Below are 24,206 nucleotides of genomic sequence, written 5' to 3' on the forward strand. Positions count from 1 at the left end.
CCATGTTCATGTAACTGAACAAAAGTGACAGCCCTGTTCATCCCATGTCCTGTGTAATCCACCCAACTCCCTTCATCTCCATCTAAAACTGTTTTTTACACTGCCTAAAATTTAACCATAGAGAAGCAGTACTTTGAATATTTACCCTTCAAAGATTTTTATTAAAATACAAGGAACCTCATGAGAAGTGGTGCCTTAATTTAAACCATCATCAGCCATTGTTTTAGCAAGGACTAGGGGAAAACAGGCTGAGGATTGGGCCATTTTTGAATGGGATTGGAAATGTAGAGACAGGAAAAAGAAGAAATGGTATCTGGTCAGGAGGTAGATGTTGGGGAGGTGGTGAAAAAGTACCAAAAATAAATATTCAACTTCCTCATAAATTTGCAACAGACGAAATCTTCCTGAGCTGGTGTCCCTGTGTGAAGCAATGTATTAAGGACATAAGACATACAGATCCACTGCAAATTAAGAATGTTAATAAACTGAGCTGAGACTCAGAGAGTTCAAATAACTAGGGTTGAGAAGAATATTCGAAGTTTATTTTTAAAGGAGCCCAGAGATTGAGGTAAAACCCACAACTGTAAAGAACACCTTTCCATCAGGGACTTAGCTTCTACGTATGAACTGTAAGTAAAGCAAGCAGCCTTAGAAAGCAGAATCAGATGATTACTGGTGCCTAGGAAAACCTCTGGCCTAAAGAAGTAATCTGAAGTTAGCCCCATCTTCCTCTAAACCCATTTGGTAGGGTTTTGAAAATCTCCTGCATGAACCTAATACACTTGACATGAATTCATGGAAGTAAATGAGGTTAACAGGATCTGACCAACATCTTAGTGTCTCTTCCAAAGGATGGGCAGTGTATCCATAATGAGGAAGGGAATATGAAATGCTCACAAACCCCATGATTAAAATGCCTCTTGGTCTATAAATCATGTTTCCCTGCTGTTCATAGCTCTGAAAAGGATCAGAGAGAAACCGACTCCTGGGTGTGACAACTGGGGTCACTGAAGATTAGATGTTGCCATGAGCCCACAGAGTCTGCCCTGCAGAAAGCAGTAAAATGATCAAACCCCCACTCCTTCTGCTGGAATATTAACTGTTGACACAAGAGTTCAGCTGTAGACTATGAGCAAAAACGATTCACAGGCGAATTCTATCCAACATTTAGAGAAGAGCTAATACCTATCCTTCTCAAACTCTTCCAAAATATAGCAGAGGTAGGAACACTCCCAAACTCATTCTATGAGGCCACCATCACCCTGATACCAAAACCAGACAAAGATGTCACAAAGAAAGAAAACAACAGACCAATATCACTGATGAACACAGATGCAAAAATCCTCAACAAAATACTGGCAAACAGAATCCAGCAGCACATTAAAAGGATAATACACCACGATCGAGTGGGGTTTATCCCAGTAATGCAAGGATTCTTCAATATATGCAAATCAATCAATGTGATAAACCATATTAACAAATTGAAGGAGAAAAACCATATGATCATCTAAATAGATGCAGAAAAAGCTTGTGACAAAATTCAACACCCATTTATGAAAAAAGCTCTCCAGAAACTAGGCATAGAGGGAACTTACCTCAACATAATAAAGGCCATATATGACAAACCCACAGCCAACATCATTCTCAATGGTGGAAAACTGAAACCATTTCCACTAAGATCAGGAACAAGACAAGGTTGCCTTCTCTCACCACTATTTTCCAACATACTTTTGGAAGTTTTAGCCACAGCAATCAGAGAAGAAAAAGAAATAAAAGGAATCCAAATCGGAAAAGAAGAAGTAAAACTGTCACTGTTTGCAGATGACATGATACTATACACAGAGAATCCCAAAGATGCTACCAGAAAACTACTAGAGCTAATCAATGAATTTGGTAAAGTAGCAGGATACAAAATTAATGCACAGAAATCTCTTGCATTCCTATACACTAATGATGAAAAATCTGAAAGAGAAATTAAGGAAACACTCCCATCTACCATTACAACAAAAAGAATAAAATACATAGGAATAAACCTACCTAAGGAGACACAAAACCTGCATGCAGAAAACTACAGTATACTGATGAAAGAAATTAAAGATAATACAAACAGATGGAGAGATATAACATGTTCTTGGATTGGATGAATCAATACTGGGAAAATGACTATACTACCTAAAGCAATCTACAGATTCAGTGCAATCCCTATCAAACTGCCGATGGCATTTTTCACAGAACTAGAACAAAACATTTCACAATTTATATGGAAACACAAAAGACCCTGGATAGCCAAGGCAATCTTGAGAAAGGAAAACTGAGCTGGAGGAATAAGGCTCCCTGACTTCAGACTATACTACAAAGCTACAGTAATCAAGACAGTATGGTACTGGCACAAAAACAGAAATATAGATCAATGGAACAGGATAGAAAGCCCAGAGACAAACCCACACACATATGGTCACCTTATCTTTGATAAAGGAGGCAAGAATATACAATGGAGAAAAGACAGCCTCTTCAATAAGTGGTGCTGGGAAAACTGGACAGCTACATGTAAAAGAATGAAATTAGAACACTCCCTAACACCATACACAAAAAGAAACTCAAAATGGATTAAAGACCTAAATGTAAGGCCAGACACTATACAACTCTTAGAGGCAAACATAGGCAGACCACTCTATGACATAAATCACAGCAAGATCCTTTTTGACCTACCTCCTAGAGTAATGGAAATAAAAACAGGAATAAACAAATGGGACCTAATGAAACTTAAAAGCTTTTGCACAGCAAAGGAAACCATAAAAAGACGAAAAGACAAACCTCAGAGTGGGAGAAAATATTTGCAAACAAAGCAACTGATAAAGGATTAATCTCCAAAATGTACAGGCAGCTCCTGCAGCTCAACATCAAAAAAACAAACAACCCAATCCAAAAATGGGCAGAAGACCTAAATAGACATTTCTCTAAATAATATATACAGATTGCCAACAAGCACATGAAAGGATGCTCAACATCACTAATCATTAGAGAAATGCTAATCAAAACTACAATGAGGTATCCCCTCACACTGGTCAGAATGGCTATCATCAAAAAATCTACAAACAATAAATGCTGGAGAGGGTGTGGAGAAAAGGGAACCCTCTTGCCCTGTTGGTGGGAATGTAAATTGATACAGCCACTATGGAGAACAGTATGGAGGTTCCTTAAAAAACTAAAAATAGAACTACCATACGACCCAGCGATCCCACTACTGGGCATATACCCTGAGAAAACCATAATTCAAAAAGAGTCATGTACCACAATGTTCACTGCAGCACTATTTACAATAGCCAGGACGTGGAAGCAACCTAAGTGTCCATCGATAGATGAATGGATAAAGAAGATGTGGCACATATATACAATGGAATATTACTCAGCCATAAAAAGAAATGGAATTGAGTTATTTGTAGTGAGGTGGATGGACCTAGAGACTGTCATACAGAGTGAAGTATGTCAGAGAAAAACAAATACCGTATGCTGACACATATATATGGGATCTAAAAAAAAAAAAAAAGAAAATGGTTCTGAAGAACGTAGGGGCAGGACAGGGATAAAGATGCAGATGTAGAGAATGGACTTGAGGACACGGGGAGAGGGAAGGGTAAGCTGGGATGAAGTGAGAGAGTGGCATGGACACATATACACTACCAAATGTAAAATAGATAGCTAGTGGGAAGCAGCCACATAGCACAGGGAGATCAGCTTGGTGCTTTGTGTCCACCTAGAGGGGTGGGATAAGGAGGGTGGGAGGGAGACGCAAGAGGGAGGGTATATGGGGATATATATTTATGTATAGCTGATTCACTTTGTTATACAGCAGAAACTAACACACTATTGTAAAGCAATTATACTCCAATAAAGATGTTAAAAATAAATAAATAAATAAAATAAACGTAGGTGAAATAATTAGAAAATAAAAGGGTCCCAGAATATGTGGCACCAACATTAATTGTAGGAGGATTTCAGAGAAAGCCAGTATGTGTTTTTATATGGATGAGGGAAAGGGGAGTAGTAAGGGACTGCCTCTGAGGACAAGGTAGAGCTTCCACTGAAGCCGAAAAGACAAAAGAAATTTGAAAAGTGAAATAGTGTGCATACATGAAGCAGGAAAATGATACTGCAAGCAGCAGGAAGTAATAAGGAGAAGGCAGCCATACAAAGAAGAGTTCTGCAAAGTTATTTATATTTATGAAAGAAATCATGATACAGTAAAAAAAACAAAAAAAAAACAAAAAGTTAGGGCCTAGGAAGGAAGCCTTGAGCCAGGCAGACCTGGGTGTCTATCCCAGCTCCACCACTTTCTACGTGACCATGAGCAAGTTATTTAGGAGGCCTGAACCTAGATTTTCCTAAATTAAATGTAGAGCTGTTACGCATAGTAGAAATAATGGGATAGCCTGCTTATAGGTACTCGACAACTTTAAGCTGTTATTATTGTTGGTGGTGGTATTTAAACTGCTCGACACAAACCATCAATGTAGTACAAATGATCAGGCCAAAAAGTGTCACCCTGGTCAACTGTATTAACAAAAATAATCTGTAAAGAACTTATAAAAGGCTGATTGCATGTCCTTTTAGTATTTTACTGGAGCACTGCTAACAGCCTCACCCCAAAATTACTTAACTCTATAGGGAGATATACTCTGTCTTGTTACTTACTATTAATTAAGCCCAGACTCTGTGACATAAGATGTTAATTTGTGTCACATTTTCATTTTATATCTGTCTGAGAGTCATGCCTTTAATTTTCTGAAGATTATATTCTGACAACAACTTGAATGATGGGTTGAGCCAAAAAGATATGGTTGGTTGGGTTTTCAGAAATGCTATGTAGACAGGCACCAATTTAGCTGAGAATAAAAAACAGAAAATAGCTTCTTTTCGGCCAGAACCTCCATCTTCCAGTAATTCGCCAAAATGACCAACACAAAGAGAAAGAGGAGGGGCACCCGCTATATGTTCTCTAGGCCTTTTAGAAAACATGGAGCTGCTCCTTTGGCCACATACATGCAAATCTACAAGAAAGGTGATATTGTAGATATCAAGGGAACGGGCACTGTTCAAAAAGGAATGCCCCACAAATGTTGCCATGGCAAAACTGGGAGAGTCTACAATGTTACCCAGCATGCTGTTGGCATCATTGTAAACACACAAGCTAAGGGCAAGATTCTTGCCAAGAGAATTAATGTGCGTATCGAGCATGTTACGCACTCTAAGAGCTGAGATAGCTTCCTGAAACGAGTGAAGGAAAATGATCAGAAAAAGAAGGAAGCCAAAGAGAAAGGTACTTGGGTTCAGCTGAAGCGCCAGCCTGCTCCCCCCAGGGAAGCACACTTCGTGAGAACCAATGGAAAGAAGCCTGAACTGTTGGAGCCCATTCCCTATGAATTCATGGCATGATGGGGGTAAAGAAAATAAAAGACCTGGACTATAAAAAAAAAAAAAAAACAGAAAATAAAAAACAAGGTATGGAGGCATCTTATTTTCAATTAAAAGTTACCACTGATTTTTTAAAAAAATCTTTCTAAGTTTTATCTCATATCCATAATATTAACCAAAAGAATGCTAGGATGGAACATAATTATAGGATACAGTGAAGAGGGTAACGAAACAATGTACCTCTAACTACGTTATCCATACCTTGGTTTGGAAATGGATTCTATTTCCTTCCTTCCACATCTCAGTTTGTAGAGTTTGTCCTGGATATACTGGTTTTGCAAAACGAACCTTTAAAAAAAATGTGTTTTAGGGTTAAGAATGTTTTAATATGAAACTTTTCCACTTTGCAGGGGGGTGGTATTTGGGGGGAAGGTTGGAGAGCATAAAAGGAAGAAACAGAGACTGGACTATACTTAAATTCATAAAAATAGTAGTATGATAAAATTAGTAGAGATATAGTTAGTAAAAGTTAATTCTTTGTCTTTCAAAATATAGAATCAATAAATAGTTTAATCTTGCCAAATCAAAACACAGAAGAATAATCATATTAAGTAGAGTTATATAGGTAACCACCAGAACAACTTAAGAGAAGCAGTTAAAAGTAGCACTAGGGGCTTCCCTGGTGGCGCAGTGGTTGAGAGTCTGCCTGCCAATGCAGGGGACACGGGTTCGAACCCTGGTCTGGGAGGATCCCACATGCCGTGGAGCAACTGAGCCCGTGAGCCACAGCTGCTGAGCCTGTGCGTCTGGAGGCTGTGCTCCGCAGCGGGAGAGGCCGCGACAGTGAGAGGCCCGCGCACCGCGATGAAGAGTGGCCCCCACTTGCCGTAACTGGAGAAAGCCCTCGCACAGAAACGAAGACCCAACACAGCCATAAATAAATAAATTAATTTACTTAATTAATTTAAAAAAAAAGCACTAATTAAGTCTGAGGAATAAGACCTGGGGTTGTTGTATAGGACAGAATAATTACATTTTTTATTTCTTAATTTTCTATACTATTTTATTTGCTCTGTGTATATATTATTTATATATTATATATTATTATATATATATATTATATATATATATATTATATATATATATATATATTATATATATATATATTATTATATATATATATATTATATATTATTCGCTGGTTTTTAAAATAATTATAATAATAACTATAAAATAGTTATAATAATGAGAATAATCAGTGTTATCAAAGGCAAGACATCAGAAAATAAATTTCCACTGCTGCATGGAGCACAAACTGATAAAAGCTTTTGGAGCTATTTGACACTGCCTTAAAGTTTTGTTTTGTTATGTTTTAAGTGTATGTCTTTCAATTTATGCAAAACTGTGCAGAGTCAGTTTTCTTTGCAATTTATAATGGATGAAAACTTGAAGCTAACTTAAAAGTGCAAAACTAGGGCTTCCCTGGTGGTGCAGTGGTTAAGAATCCGCCTGCCAATGCAGGGGACACGGGTTCGAGCCCTGGTCCAGGAAGATCCCACATGCTGCGGAGCAACTAAGCCCGTGTGCCACAACTACTGAGCCTGTGCTCTAGAGCCCACGAGCCACAACTACTGAGCCCGCGTGCTATAACTACTGAAGCACGCGCACCTAGAGCCTGTACTCCGCAGCAAGAGAAGCCACCGCAATGAGAAGCCCGCACACCACAATGAAGAGTAGCCCCCACTCGCCACAACTAGAGAAAGCCTGCGCGCAGCAAGGAAGACTCAATACAGCCAAAAAATAAATAAATTTACAGTGACCACAAAAAAAAAGTGCAAAACTAAAATCAATATGCAACCAAAATACTGATATAGGTGCATGTTTATTAGAGTTCAAATGCAGCCACTTAACATTTTCAATTAAATTAAGGCAAATTATAAAACAGTAAAACATGAATAAATACATTTTTAAAGGTAAATCTTGAGTTTGTTAAGGCATATATGCTGATATATGTATGCTCCTAATTAATTTACAAAACAATCAAATCAATCTGTTAAAAGTATAACTGTATATAATATCCTTCATGATGCATGTGTAATAGAGGCATTTATAGCTACAAAAAGAGAACTTGCTGATTGCCAAGTCAATGAAATAATAAAAATAATAACTTCGGTATAGTACCTATTTTTAAATGAAGTCACTAAGACTCCTCTAAAACTAAAAAGGAACAAGTAGTTAAATTATTAATAATTTACACATACCTTAATTGCTTTGAATCTTGACACATCATTATCTGCAAACTGCTGTAAAACATGCCTGGCAGAAAATCCAAATGTACATAATCCACGTAATATGGGCTTGTCAAAACCTAAAAATGAGAGAGAGAATTTAGTTAGATAAAGGCACATTTCATGTTTAAAAACCAAGAACAGTTCATTCAGGACTTCAAAAATACATTTTTAAACTGCATTAGCCTGACTCATACCACCTAATTTAACACATTATTGACCAGGGGGATTTTTGCAGAAACTAACGCCTATGGCGTTAATACATCTCCAGTCAATAATGTGTTAAGAAACATGGAAAATATTTTATAAATAATACTTCCTGGGAAAAAAATTATGAAATAAACAAAAAAAGAAAAAAAAAAGGGAGGAATGTCAGAGCTCTGGGGACACAATAATTATTTTGTTTCGCTTTGGTTGTAACCATGAAATCATCCACAGTGATTTCAATATCCATGTATGTAGATGATCCTTCTTCAACCTTTCAGTTCTTTGCTCTCCCCTCCAATGGCCTTGACCTTCATGATAACTCAGACACCCATCCCCATGGTCCTATCCTACACCTTGCACTAGCAGGAGCTACCTTCCACCATAATCTGAATTTCACGTACACCATTTTCTGAACACTACTTCCCACCTTTCCATGTCTTTTGCATAAACATATTAGGAGAGGGCTATTTTTAAAATGTTACTCAAACTTCCAGTCATAAGTAGCGACGGCTTTAAGTATTATTTAGATAACTGAGCTAATATTTTCATTGGCTCACATTATTAGCAACTCACCTGCTAAGTTAGCAAAGTCAGGATCAATGTGTAAGGGATTCCAGTCTCCACTGAGGCGGTACAAAGCAGCCTGTGGAGAAAGAATTATAAAAGAAACTAGCACCCAGTGCCTTCTTAGAATACATTAAAATAAAAACAGGAAATATGGCTGATTATTGCATAAGAAATGCATTATAATGTACCTCATAGTAGCTTTGATTAAAAAATAACTATTTCTAACAAAAAAAGATTAAGTGTAAATCAAATGCTTTTTGTAACACCTGCCACTGAGATCATAAGGCGTGAGGACTGTCAAATAATAGGAAGGGGAACCAAGAACTACATCTGGGAACAACACTGGTTACCACTGCCTAAGGAGAAATTCACAAAAAGGAATCCATCAATCTACTCTCGTTAAAACACAATGAAGAGCTTCCCTAGTGGCGCACTAGTTAAGAATCCGCCTGCCAATGCAGGGGACACGGGTTTGATCCTTGGTCCGGGAAGATCTCACATGCCGTGGAGCAACTAAGCCCATGCGCCACAACTACTGAGCTTGAGCTCTAGAGCCCGCGAGCCACAACTACTGAAGCCCAAGCACCCCAACTACTGAAGCCCACATGCCCTAGAGCCCACGCTCCTCAACAAAGGGAAACCACCACAATGAGAAGTCTGTGCACCACAACAAACAGTAGCCCCCGCTCGCCGCAACTAGAGAAAGCCCACGCACAGCAACAAAGACCCAATGCAGCCAAAAATTAATTAATTAATTAATTAATTTTTAAAAAATAAAATAAAATAAACAAACATTTTTTAAAAAAACACAATGAAGATAAGGTGTAAATGTTTATAGCCTCTTCTAACCAAGCAAAATTTATGCCAACTTTTTTTTTTTTTTTTTTTTATATATATTTTTTTTTATAAATTTATTTATTTATTTATTTATTTTTGGCTGTGTTGGGTCTTCGTTTCTGTGCGAGGGCTTTCTCCAGTTGTGGCAAGCGGGGGCCACTCTTCATCGCGGTGCGCGGGCCTCTCACTGTCACGGCCTCTCTTGTTGCGGAGCACAGGCTCCAGACGCGCAGGCTCAGTAGTTGTGGCTCAGGGGCCTAGCCGCTGCGCGGCATGTGGGATCTTCCCGGACCGGGGCACGAACCCGTGTCTCCTGCATTGGCAGGCGGATTCCTAACCACTGCGCCACCAGGGAAGCCCTATGCCAACTTTCTTAATGGGGTGTTTTAAATTGAAGCCTGTAACCCAATACTAGACATATAAACATCACACACTTCTCACAAACTTTCATTCTACTGGGTATACTAAATCCTGAGATCAGCTCATCCTGCAAAAAAACAGACTAATAACTTGCCACTAAGATTATATTCCTGCTTACTCCAGATCTTCACATCACTTCTGTACTTAGATAAGGCACAATTAGCAGAAAGATATAGATAACAATAGGAAAAAAGTCACCATACTTCCCAGCATTGAAATTGTGCGTTGGTCAAATGAGAGAGTACTTTTCAGTACTGAAGGGAAGAAATTCACAAAAGAGCTAACAGTAAGTATTTAATGTATCTGTGTATTAACTTTGGGTCTGCCTCTAGACTTCTCTCTTATCAATTGCTAGGTTAAGCTTTCCAAGACTATTAAGATGTTGTGTAGAGACTAGCCAAGTCAGCATACCTGACTTTCTTAATGAGTTTTTGTTGTTTTTAATTATTGATTATTCTTTTTTAACACATTTTATTTACAGAAAATAACATCTCCTGTAATTCATAGGAAAATGTTGTTTACTTTTTAATGTTTTGTACAATTTTCATAAGCTCTTTCTCTTTCCCATCACTCTATATGATAGTTTTCTAAATTATTCACTTTTTTTTTTTTTTAATGTCTGAAACATTTATATTAACATATTTCCATACATATTTCCATACAAATACAAATATAAGATTTTTAGAAATTTCATGTAATGTCTGAAACATTTATATTAACATATTTCCATACAAATTTCCATACAAATACAAATATAAGATTTTTAGAAATTTCATGTAATGTCTGAAACATTTATATTAACATATTTCCATACATATTTCCATACAAATACAAATATAAGATTTTTAGAAATTTCATGTAATGTCTGAAACATTTATATTAACATATTTCCATACATATTTCCATACAAATACAAATATAAGATTTTTAGAAATTTCATGTAATGTCTGAAACATTTATATTAACATATTTCCATACATATTTCCATACAAATACAAATATAAGATTTTTAGAAATTTCATGTAATGTCTGAAACATTTATATTAACATATTTCCATACAAATAACCCAGTGAAAGTTTAGTATTAGTTGTTTTGTTTGTTTTTTTATACTGCAGGTTCTTATTAGGCATCAGTTTTATACACATCAGTGTATACATGTCAATCCCAATCGCCCAATTCAGCACATCACCATCCCCACCTCATCGCAGTTTTCCCCCCTTGGTGTCCATATGTCCATTCTCTACATCTGTGTCTCAACTTCTGCCCTGCAAACTGGCTCATCTGTACCATTTTTCTACGTTCCACATACATGCATTAACATACGATATTTGTTTTTCTCTTTCTGACTTACTTCACTCTGTATGACAGTCTCTAGATCCATCCACTTCTCAACAAATGACTCAATTTCGTTCCTTTTTATGCCTGAATAATATTCCATCGTATATATGTACCACAACTTCTTTATCCATTCGTCTGTTGATGGGCATTTAGGTTGCTTCCATGACCTGGCTATTGTAAATAGTGCTGCAATGAACATTCGGGTGCACGTGTCTTTTTGAATTACGGTTTTCTCTGGGTATATGCCCAGTAGTGGGATTGCTGGGTCATATGGTAATTCTATTTTTAGTTTTTTAAGGAACCTCCATATTGTTCTCCATAGTGGCTGTATCAATTTACATTCCCACCAACAGTGCAAGAGGGTTCCCTTTTCTCCACACCCTCTCCAGCATTTGTTGTTTGTAGATTTTCTGATGATGCCCATTCTAACAGGAGTGAGGTGATACCTCATTGTAGTTTTGATTTGCATTTCTCTAATAATTAGTGATGTTGAGCATCTTTTCATGTGCTTCGTGGCCGTCTGTATGTCTTCTTTGGAGAAATGTCTATTTAGGTCTTCTGCCCATTTTTGGATTGGGGTGTTTGTTTCTTTGATATTGAGCTGAATGAGCTGTTTATATATTTTGGAGATTAATCCTTTGTCCGTTGATTCATTTGCAAATATTTTCTCCCATTCTGAGGGTTGTCTTTTCGTCTTGTTTATGGTTTCCTTTGCTGTGCAAAAGCTTTGAAGTTTCATTAGGTCCCACTTGTTTATTTTTGTTTTTATTTCCATTACTCTAGGAGGTGGATCGAAAAAGATCTTGCTGTGATTTATGTCAAAGAGTGTTCTTCCTATGTTTTCCTCTAAGAGTTTTATAGTGTCCAGTCTTATATTTAGGTCTCTAATCCATTTTGAGTTTATTTTTGTGTATGGTGTTAGGGAGTATTCTAATTTCATTCTTTTACATGTGGCTGTCCAGTTTTCCCAGCACCACTTATTGAAGAGACTGTCTTTTCTCCATTGTATATCTTTGCCTCCTTTGTCATAGATTAGTTGACCATAGGTGCGTGGGTTAATCTCTGGGCTTTCTATCTTGTTCCATTGATCTATGTTTCTGTTTTTGTGCCAGTACCATATTGTCTTGATTACTGTAGCTTTGTAGTATAGTCTGAAGTCAGGGAGTCTGATTCCTCCAGCTCCATTTTTTTGCCTCAAGACTGCTTTGGCTATTCGGGGTCTTTTGTGTCTCCATACAAATTTTAAGATGATTTGTTCTAGCTCCGTAAAAAATGCCATTGGTAATTTGATAGGGATTGCATTGAATCTGTAGATTGCTTTGGGTAGTATACTCATTTTCACAATGTTGATTCTTCCAATCCAAGAACATGGTATATCTCTCCATCTGTTGGTATCATCTTTAATTTCTTTCATCAGTGTCTTATAGTTTTCTGCATACAGGTCTTTTGTCTCCCTAGGTAGGTTTATTCCTAGGTATTTTATTCTTTTTGTTGCAATGGTAAATGGGAGTGTTTCCATAATTTCTCTTTCAGATTTTTCATCATTAGTGTATAGGAATGCAAGAGATTTCTGTGCATTAATTTTGTAACCTGCAACTTTACCATATTCATTAATTAGCTCTAGCAGTTTTCTGGTGGCAGTTTTAGGATTCTCTATGTATAGTATCATGTCATCCGCAAACAGTGACAGTTTTACTTCTTCTTTTCCAATTTGTATTCCTTTTATTTCTTTTTCTTCTCTGATTGCCGTGGCTAGGACTTCCAGAACTATGTTGAATAATAGTGGTGAGAGTGGACATCCTTGTCTCGTTCCTGATCTTAGAGGAAATGCTTTCAGTTTTTCACCATTGAGAATGATGTTTGCTGTGGGTTTGTCATATATGGCCTTTATTATGTTGAGGTAGGTTCCCTCTATGCCCACTTTCTGGAGAGTTTTTATCAGAAATGGGTGTTGAATTTTGTCAAAAGCTTTTTCTGCATCTATTGAGATGATCATATGGTTTTTATTCTTCAATTTGTTAATATGGTGTATCACATTGATTGATTTGCGTATATTGAAGAATCCTTGCATCCCTGGGATAAATCCCACTTGATCGTGGTGTATGATCCTTTTAATGTGTTGTTGGATTCTGTTTGCTAGTATTTTGTTGAGGATTTTTGCATCTATATTCATCAGTGATATTGGTCTGTAATTTTCTTTTTTTGTAGTGTCTTTGTCTGGTTTTGGTATCAGGGTGATGGTGGCCTCATAGAATGAGTTTGGGAGAGTTCCTTCCTCTGCAATTTTTTGGAAGAGTTTGAGAAGGATGGGTGTTAGCTCTTCTCTAAATGTTTGATAGAATTCACCTGTGAAGCCATCTGGTCCTGGACTTTTGTTTGTTGGAAGATTTTTAATCACAGTTTCAATTTCATTACTTGTGATTGGTCTGTTGATATTTTCTGTTTCTTCCTGATTCAGTCTTGGAAGGTTATACCTTTCTAAGAATTTGTCCATTTCTTCCAGGTTGCCCATTTTATTGGCATAAAGTTGCTTGTAGTAGTCTCTTAGGATGTTTTGTATTTCTGCGGTGTCTGTTGTAACTTCTCCTTTTTCATTTCTGATTTTATTGATTTGAGTCCTCTCCCTCTTTTTCTTGATGAGTCTGGCTAATGGCTTATCAATTTTGTTTATCTTCTCAAAGAACCAGCTTTTAGTTTTATTGATCTTTGCTATTGTTTTCTTTGTTTCTATTTCATTTATTTCTGCTCTGATCTTTATGATTTCTTTCCTTCTGCTAACTTTCGGTTTTGTTTGTTCTTCTTTCTCTAGTTTCTTTAGGTGTAAAGTTAGATTGTTTACTTGAGATTTTTCTTGTTTCTTTAGGTAGGCTTGTATAGCTATAAACTTCCCTCTTAGAACCGCTTTTGCTGCATCCCATAGGTTTTGGGTCGTCGTGTTTTCATTGTCATTTGTCTCTAGGTATTTTTTTATTTCCTGTTTGATTTCTTCAGTGATCTCTTGGTTATTTAGTAACGTATTGTTTAGCCTCCATGTGTTTGTCTTTTTTACGTTTTTTTCCCTGTAATTCATTTCTAATCTCATAGCGTTGTGGTCAGAAAAGATGCTTGATATGATTTCAATTTTCTTAAATTTACTGAGTCTTGATTTGTGACCGAAGATGTGATCTATCCTGGAGAATGTTCCGTGTGCACTTGAGAAGAACGTGTAATCTGCCGTTTTTGGATGGAATGTCCTATATATATCAATTAAATCTATCTGGTCTATTGTGTCATTTAAAGCTTCTGTTTCCTTATTTATTTTCATTTTGGATGATCTGTCCATTGGTGTAAGTGAGGTGTTAAAGTCCCCCACTATTATTGTGTTACTGTCGATTTCCTCTTTTATAGCTGTTAGCAGTTGCCTTATGTATTGAGGTGCTCCTATGTTGGGTGCATATATATTTATAATTGTTATATCTTCTTCTTGGATTGATCCCTGGATCATTATGTAGTGTCCTTCCTTGTCTCTTGTAACATTCTTTATTTTAAAGTCTATTTTATCTGATATGAGTATAGCTACTCCAGCTTTCTTTTGATTTCCATTTGCATGGAATATCTTTTTCCATCCCCTCACTTTCAGTCTGTATGTGTCCCTAGGTCTGAAGTGGGTCTCTTGTAGACAGCATATATATGGGTCTTGTTTTTGTATCCATTCAGCCAGTCTATGTCTTTTGGTTGGGGCATTTAATCCATTCACGTTTAAGGTAATTATCGATATGTATGTTCCTATGACCATTTTCTTAATTGTTTGGGGTTTGTTTTTGTAGGTCCTTTTCTTCTCTTGTGTTTCCCACTTAGAGAAGTTCCTTTAGCATTTGTTGTAGAGCTGGTTTGGTGGTGCTGAATTCTCTTAGCTTTTGCTTGTCTGTAAAGCTTTTGATTTCTCCATCAAATCTAAATGAGATCCTTGCTGGGTAGAGTAATCTTGGTTGTAGGTTCTTCCCTTTCATCACTTTAAGTATTTCATGCCACTCCCTTCTGGCTTGCAGAGTTTCTGCTGAGAAATCAGCTGTTAACCTTATGGGGGTTCCCTTGTATGTTATTTGTCGTTTTTCCCTTGCTGCTTTCAATAATTTTTCTTTGTCTTTAATTTTTGCCACTTTGATTACTATGTGTCTCGGCGTGTTTCTCCTTGGGTTTATTCTGTATGGGACTCTCTGCGCTTCCTGGACTTGGGTGGCTATTTCCTTTCCCATGTTAGGGAAGTTTTCGATTATAATCTCTTCAAATATTTTCTCTGGTCCTTTCTCTCTCTCTTCTCCTTCTGGGACCCCTATAATGCGAATGTTGTTGCGTTTAATGTTGTCCCAGAGGTCTCTTAGGCTGTCTTCATTTCTTTTCATTCTTTTTTCTTTAGTCTGTTCCGCAGCAGTGAATTCCACCATTCTGTCTTCCAGGTCACTTATCCGTTCTTCTGCCTCAGTTATTCTGCTATTGATTCCTTCTAGTGTAGTTTTCATTTCAGTTATTGTATTGTTCATCTCTGTTTGTTTGTTCTTTAATTCTTCTAGGTCTTTGTTAATCATTTCTTGCATCTTCTCAATCTTTGCCTCCATTCTTATTCCGAGGTCCTGGATCATCTTCACTATCATTATTCTGAATTCTTTTTCTGGAAGGTTGCCTATCTCCACTTCATTTAGTTGTTTTTCTGGGGTTTTTTCTTGTTCCTTCATCTGGTACATAGCCCTCTGCCTTTTCATCTTCTCTGTCTTTCTGTAACTGTGGTTTTTGGTCCACAGGCTGCAGGATTGTAGTTTTTCTTGCTTCTGTTGTCTGCCCTCTGGTGGTTGAGGCTATCTAAGAGGCTTGATGGGAGGCTCTGGTGGTGGGTAGAGCTGACTGTTGCTGTGGCGGTCAGAGCCCAGTAAAACCTTAATCCACTTGACTGTTGATGGGTGGGGCTGGGTTCCCTCCCTGTTGGTTGTTTTGCCTGAGGCAACCCAACACTGGAGCCTACCCGTGCTCTTTGGTGGGGTTAATGGCAGACTCTGGGAGGGCTCACGCCAAGGAGAACTTCCCAGGACCTCTGCTGCCAGTGTCCTTATCCCCACGGTGAAACAGAGCCACCACTCGCCTCTGCAGGAGACCCCCCAACACCAGCAGGTACGTCTGGTTCAGTCTCCCCCAGGGTCACTGCTCCTTCCCCTGGGTCCCGATGCACACATTACTTTGTGTGTGCCCTCCAAGAGTGGGGTCTCTGTTTCCCCCAGTCCTGTCACAGTCCTGCAATCAATTCCCACTAGACTTCAAAGTCTGATTCTCTAGGAATTCCTCCTCCCTTTGCCGGACCCCCAGGTTGGGAAGCCTGAGGTGGGGCTCAGAACCTTCACTCCAGTGGGTGGACTTCTGTGGTATAAGTGTTCGCCAGTCTGTGAGTCACCCACCCAGCAGTTATGGGATTTGATTTTACTCTGATTGCGCCCCTCCTACCGTCTCACTGTGGCTTCTCCTCTGTCCTTGGACGTGGGGTGTCCTCCTTGGTGAAGTCCAGGGTCTTCCTGTCAATGATTGTCCAGCAGCCAGTTGTGATTCTGGTGCTCTCGCAAGAGGGAGTGAGAGCACGTCCTTCTACTCCGCCATCTTGGTTAATCTCCTATTCACTTTTTTAATGACTCAGTATTTTTTCCCTTTATATGGCTTCTAAAAATAATTAAATCAAATCAACAATTATCATATAGATGTGACTTAAGATTCTGTATAAGATGGTAGAAGATTAAATGATAAATTTTAGAAAGCACTTTAAAAAAAAAATAAAACACTAGGCAAATATACATCATCATGTTGCATACAAATGGTAAAAGAATGACGAATATCAGGGCCCAAAGAGGAAGGTGTCAAACACATAATAGATCATGGGCTTTGGCACCAGACAGACCTAGGTTCAAATCCAGCTCTGCCATTAGTGGGCAATTTTCTTTATCACCCTAGCCTCAACCTTCTCATTTAAAAAACTGAGAGGCTAATCAAACTCTTACAGAGCATTATCCTTGATAACTATTAAAACCTCAATAAATGTGAACTATTATGATTATTTAAAAGATTTCAGCAACAGTATAAGACAATCAAGTTTTTAAGATTAGCGTCAATGTTCTTACCCCACAGATATCATTCCTATAAATGAAAAGAAACAACTTTTCTGAAGAAATCATATTAAAGGAATAAGAAAATTTTCATATTATTTCAATGACAGCATTGCTTCCAACAGAAGGCAGAATTAGCAAAGACATAAAAGATCTATGATGAGAAATGACTAAAGTCAAGTGATTGGATGTTTGACTAAATTCAATCATAATGCAAAATGACCATTCTCCAAACAATAAAGAACACTATCAAGGTTTATTTTCTGAATATCCTGAAGGACTTTCGTATTTCAGAAGAAAAGCAAAAAGCTTCGTGTTTTGGTGTTTCATTTCTGCCTAGATGTAAAAATCACTAAAATTCACACATACAAACTAAGAAAAATAGATCTATATTGTCTTACTTGAGTATTAAATGTAAGTGGGAGGATCTTCCATATATGAGTAAATTAGTTCCTAGTTTTATTTATTTAAAGTGTACCATTAGGGACTTCCCTAGTCATCCAGTGGTTAAGAATCCACCTTCCAGTGCAGGGGACATGGGTTTGATCCCTGGTCAGGGAACTAATACCCCACATGCCAAGGGGCAACTAGGCCCTTGCGCCACAACTACTGAGCGCACACCCTCTAGAGCCCGCGCACCACAACTAGAGAGCCCACGTGCCGTAACTACTGATCCCACACACCCTGGAGCCTGCGCACCAGAACTAGAGGGCCCACGTGCCTCAGTGAAAGAGTCCGCATGCCGCAACGAAGACCCTGTGTGCCACAACTAAGACCCAATGCAGCCAAATAAATAAGTAAATTTTTTTTTAAGTGTACATTAAGTTAAACCAAATGCTAAATTAAAAAGGTCAGGAATTAGTTCTTCCCAAATCCTCACATCCCCTAAAAAAGCAAACAGATTGACAAGAAAAACAAGTAAAACTACACAGATCCCAGGCCTACAGTGTAATTAGAAGAGAAAAACCACACACTTCAAATTCCTATAAGTAGAAAAAAAAACACCTATATCCAGCAGCACTGTCTTCTGAGCACCCTCTCAAAACTGCTAGAGACAGTGGTAGGGGTGGGGAGGGGGAGTATAGCAGAAGCTCATGGAAGAGAAAAAAGGAAACAAAGAAAAATCACTTCGAGACACAGACAGTCTACCTCGAGGACAAAAATACTGAGAAGAATCCTGGAGGATTAGAATACTGACTACTGAGAAAAGAATTAAAAGTGCACGGGCCTCCAAATGGCAGTCCGAGAAAGGCAATACTTCTGAGGAAGAAGAGGATAAAACAAAGATGTCTCCTTCGAAGACGAATGGTGAAGAAAGAGAAGCAAGAGGGGAAATTTATGATCCTGCAGGATAAAGAGAACTAAAAAAAAATTTAATAAAACACTTCCCCACTATGCCTTACTCCAAAAAGCCATCCATTAAAGAAAAGGCACTTTGCTATACTGACAGATGACAATCTTGAATTTCTTTAAGAAAGAACCTTGTAAACTGTCCCAAACTACTAACTTTACCTACAAAATGCATATAGGTAAGTAATCTTCACCTGTACAAAGCTACAATAAGACTAAAAAAGAAAATAAGAACCAAAACATTATAATAAATACAATTTTCCCAAACAAAACAACTAGCAAACAGAAGAAAACGATAACACAATACTCAAGCATTTGGGGATAGGAAATAAACATCTGGAATCTGAAATTCAAAAACCAAAAATATAAATGGACAACAAACATGAAGAAATGAAGTAAGAGATGATTAAACTTGGGAAAGAAATAAAAGAAAAATCAAAGTCATACCAGAAATTGAAGACTAAATTATAATGTTCCCAAAGGAGAACATATTCAAACAAAATTTTAATAAGGGGCATAGAAGAAAAAGAAGAAAAAAACCAAGAGAATGGAAATGAGATTAATAAAGAACTAAAAAAGGACAGAAAATGGTTGGAAGAAAGATAGAAAAAGATCCAATGTACATAAAGAGTACCTGAAGAAATAAAAATAAAACAATGAATGAGAACTAATATTTAAAATTATAACCCTAGAAAACTTTTTGAAAATAAAAGATCTGAACACACATATTAAAAAGGCCCACCAGGTACATGGGAAAACGGACCTGGAATGAGCAACACTGAGACTTATCCTAGTAAAACTATTAGATTTTTAAAGATGAAGGAAAAAACATCCTAAAGCCCTTGAGGATAAAGATCAAGTAACTTAAAGGAAGATAATGACTGGCATCAGACTTCTAAACAGCAATATAGAAAGCCAGGCAACAATGGAACACCATTTTAAGAAACTCAAGATTTCATATCCAGCCAAGCTGTCCTTTGAGTATCCAGGGTATAGAAAAATAGTTTTAAATACATAGGAACCGGACTTCCCTGGTGGCGCAGTGGTTAAGAATCCGCCTGCCAGTGCAAGGGGACATGGGTTCAAGCCCTGGTCCAGGAAGATCCCACATGCCGCAGAGCAACTAAGCCCATGTGCCACAACTACTGAGCCTGTGCTCTAGAGCCCATGAGCCACAACTACTGAGCCCATGTGCCACAACTACTGAAGCCCGCACGCCTAGAGCCCGTGCTCCGAAACAAAGAGAAACCACCACAACGAGAAGCCCGCGCACCACAACGAAGAGTAGCCCACGATTGCTGCAACTAGAGAAAGCCCGCACGCAGCGACGACAACCCAGTGCAGCCAAAAATAAATAAATAAATTTATTTAATAAATAAATAAAAACATAGGAACCAAAGGAATACTACACACGAGGCCTTCTTGGGGAACCTACCACAGGAGGAGCTTTATCCAACCAGGAGATATGGGAGAACCTTTGGCAAAAGGATTGATATATATTCGATTGCAAATCTAAGACTAAAACAAAGGTGGGGAAGAGGGAAGAATAATATATAAATGTTAAATTGTTCTGAAAAAGTAAAATTAATGCATTCCCCAAAATGGGAACTGTAAGGGAAAGAGAAACAAGAAAATAAAATAGGCTCTTTAATTGTTAGAAACAAGTAGGAAACAAAGCACAGCAATAAAAACTGAGAAAACAAATAGTAATAAATGAGAAAATTGGGCACTATGGGCATATAAAAAGGTATAGGACTTCCACTTTCAGCCTAGATGGAATAAGTGGAATGAACTTACTCTTCCACTGTAAACAATTAGGAAAAAAAAATATTTTTAAGTGGGCGAGGGAGATACTGTTCTTAGACATTGGACAGTAGGCAGGACAGGATTATGATTCTTGATAGAAAAGAAACAAACAAGATGGACTCTACAATGGCCACAGCGCTCTGCCTGACAGCACTTTCTAGACTGCAGTGCAAAAAGGGAAACCGAAACATAGCAAAACAGTCTCAAAGAGTTAAAGAGATAAAGATCAGAGTTCTGGGAGAATGGGCAGCTGGAATGCAGACGTACTGAAAAGGAGGAAGCTACACAGGAAGCAGCTCCAGAAATTGAAATAGAAATCCCCTTGAGGGCCACAGAGAAAGGCCCTGGAAGATGAGACACCACCCGGAGAAGAAGCCAGGTGGAGATTAGAGGCACGCCAGCCAACAGGGAGCACTAAGACCCTGCACTTGTGAAAGAGCCATCCGGGACTTTCCTGCCCCACCCAGCCGCCGTCTGAGAACAGCCACATGAGTGACAGCCAACACCGTTTGTAGCACAAGGACCACCCAGGCGACCCAGAGTCACGCAAAATAATAAATCATTGTTTCAAAACAAAATTTTAAAAGTACTTACAATACACATGGTAATATAATAAAGAATTATATTTTAATGGATAGTATAAGCAATATTCCAAAGATTAACTTTATTTAACAATGATGGTAGCTAAGGTCCTAATTGTTAGAATAAGTAGTAGGAGATATGTATCTAGGGAAACTAAAGATACTTGTTTTCATTCTCCTCAAATACAAAGCCTGACACCTGTTACCTATTTATTCTTTGGTCTTTCTAGATTATTGGGGAAGAATTTTCTCTTTATTAATTATGAAAAACCATGAAGTATACTTGTAATAGATACCAGTTTGAAGATGAAGAAATTTTCCTAAAGACATGAAAAACAAAATATTCCAGAAGTGATATTGGTAGAGCTATGGTTGCCAGTTTCCCTACTGATTGAAAAGTTACTTATTTAATTTAAATACCTGGCACAAAGTTTATGCTATAACAACATAATCTGTTCCATTTCCACTTCTCCTTAAAGGTCTGTTCGTCCACAATCATCTCCCATCACTCTCCGGTGTGAATGCTCTAATTCTTACTCCTTGTACATACATCATGCTCTTTTCTGCTATCATTACTAAGTTCTTATCCCCTTCCAGGCCATACTGCAAGCCTTATACCCCTGGCAAGACAGAAGATCTATACACCATTTTAGTTCAGAAGTCCCATCTTTCCTACCAAACTCTTCTGTATGTCATTCTCTAATGAGTAGCCCATCTCAGAATGTCTACAGCACTTACTCTATAATTCAAAGCCTTGTATTTAATCATTCGTTGCTTAGAATAGGTGCCCTAGAAATGAAGACATCTACGCCTTATATCTAAGTGTCCTTTCAGTTCCTTGTCAATAGATCACACTTCTTCTACTTGATTTGTATCTCCTATAGCACAGATCCAATTTAAAACAGCCCACAAATCCCCTGAAATTTATGCAAAGTTTTATGCAAAATGTTTTTGAAGAAACAGTCGGTAGTTTTTATCATATTCTCGAGTGACCATATGATACAAATGGTCAGGAACCTCTGTCAAATGATGGGTGCCCATTATTTATACAAAAAAAGATTTGTTAACTTATAAACTGTCCTTTGTCACACAGCAAAATACTCAAGTCTGCTAAAAGCTAACAAAAAGTTCTATTCATCTGAAAAAAGAAAACAAGAAAATCTTTCTGCTTACTGTATAAAGAAATTCAAGCCATGGAAACTATTCAGCTTTTCTTATCTACAGCAGATACATTTTATTATTTCAGTAACACAAGAATAATAATGGAGCATTTCTGGGTTTTCTGAACCATGAAACCATGAAGTCTTCTGTTCTTTAGTGTGCTAATAAAATTAATTTCACTATGAAGCTTTAATTAAACATAAATATGAGTGCTCTCTTAAGAAACTGATAAGAAATAGGGATGGGAAGAACAATTAAAGGCAAAAACTAATCTGAGGTAGAAAGTATTGTTCTATCACCCAATTATATAGTGTATAAAAAAATACAATTAATATGTTCCAAACTTAATTCTTTCTGGCTCATGAAATTATATTCCTATTTGCCAGCACACATAAATCCTGCAGAAGTTCTCATATCAAGTATATCAAAATTAGTATCAAAAAATAAGTGAATTTTACAAATAATGTGCTGTCATCACCTGCTTATTCACAGCATAACTTCAGAGCTTTACATATTCTGCTCTATATTTGCATGGTTAGTATTCTGGCCATCTTAGGGAAGAATCGTCAGGTCTCTCAAAAACAAAGTTGCTTTTCTCATCTTTATGGTCACCTTTTGCTGCTTAGATAAATCTTTGCATGCTTACAGAATTTGTTAACTGACAGGGCATTTTAACTCCTCCATCAGAAAACATATTATTTATGCCAAACAAATGAGATTAAATCATCTACTCCTTCTCAGATGCTTTATTGTACCTGTCCACTAAAGTTAGCATAAAATAATCTCTCTCGAAGCAATGTAGCTCAGTTTTCTTTTCCAATAGAAGAAAGGATAACTGAAATTTGCCTTTTATTTTATCCTGCTCTCTAAGGCTTTAATGAAATTCTTCACTACTAAGCTAGGCAGTCTCCTTAAGGCAAGCAATCCATTGCCAACAAAGCATGATGCTTTTTCAATTGACTAATGAAAAGCCATTTTACATTTTCTTTTGATACCTAGTGGAGAAAAAAACTGCTAAGTAAAAATTCAGAAAGAACGAATTTCAACTACAGAAATATGCCATTATTTTTATTACGTAGAAGAACACAGCCACTACTTTTGGACTCACAAAATTACAGGGTATCAGAGTTATCAATCAAAAAGTGTCAGGAGTCAGGTGGCTTTATCACTTTTCGAAAATACATTCTTACCTGATTAAGTGAGGTGGTATCTGTAAGTACAGCATCAGGAGGTCTATTAGGTATGGCTACAGCTACCTGAGATCAAAAAACATTACACGTTAAATTATAACAAAATAATTGTTATTCTCTTTACCCAGACTGATATTTGATAAACAACCATGTTTCAATATACAGTCATCCCTCAGTTTCCAAGGGTGATTGGTTCCAGGACCCCTTCATGGATACCAAGATCTGCAGATGCTCAAATCCCTTATATAAAACGGTGTAGTATTTGCATATAATCTATGCACATCCTCTCATACACTTATAATACCTAATACAATGGAAATGCTGTGTAAATAGTTTGGGAACTTTCTGGAATTTTTTTTTTATGAATATTTTTGATCCACGGTTGGTTCAATCTGCAGATGCCAAACCTGTGGATACAGAACCCACAGATATGGAGGGCTGACTGTAACAAAATCTGCAAGCTGGATAAAAAGTTTATTTTAATATTTTATTTTCAGCACATAATGACATTTAAAATTTCATAACTGCTAGCTTCATCTACATTATGATTTCCCTGAAATGACCTTGTTTAACGAAAGGAATTATATAACCAGATCCATTCTCTAGGCCACAAAGGAGAAAAAGGTAAAGACTCTTTTCCCAATGCAAAAGATGACAATAACTGTAAGAATTAGACCAACAATTCCCATCTATATTGATTTAATCTTTAAATGCACTTTACTAAGGGTGTGGATCTCTTTGCATTTATTTTCTTTTTAATTTTTATTGGAGTATAGTTGATTTACAATGTTGTGTTAATTTCAGGTGTACAGCAAAGTGAATCAGTTATACATATATATATCTATATCTATATCTCCACTCTTTTTTAGATTCTTTTCCCATATAGGTCCTTACAGAATATTGAGTAGAGTTCCCTGTGCTATACAGTT

General features: G+C 37.4%; 1 protein-coding gene and 1 pseudogene across 1 annotated transcript in view; one reads left to right on the forward strand and one right to left on the reverse strand.

The window, feature by feature from the left end:
• The first annotated feature begins 4,947 nt into the window (after positions 1–4,947).
• LOC130707311 (60S ribosomal protein L21-like) lies at positions 4,948–5,433 on the forward strand (annotated as a pseudogene).
• Positions 5,434–5,658: 225 nt separating this feature from the next.
• Positions 5,659–24,206, reverse strand: part of LOC130707156 (peroxisomal multifunctional enzyme type 2-like) — a 57,172-nt gene continuing 38,624 nt past the window's right edge. Inside the window, exons 15-18 of the mRNA XM_057540379.1 lie at positions 23,278–23,343; positions 8,481–8,550; positions 7,674–7,780; positions 5,659–5,760 (exon numbers count right to left, since the gene is read on the reverse strand). Of these exons, the coding sequence (XP_057396362.1) occupies positions 5,659–5,760; positions 7,674–7,780; positions 8,481–8,550; positions 23,278–23,343 (345 nt within the window). The remainder of the gene's footprint in view (positions 5,761–7,673; positions 7,781–8,480; positions 8,551–23,277; positions 23,344–24,206) is intronic.

The sequence above is a fragment of the Balaenoptera acutorostrata genome, chromosome 2 (assembly GCF_949987535.1).
Source record: "Balaenoptera acutorostrata chromosome 2, mBalAcu1.1, whole genome shotgun sequence".
NCBI lineage: Eukaryota > Metazoa > Chordata > Mammalia > Artiodactyla > Balaenopteridae > Balaenoptera > Balaenoptera acutorostrata.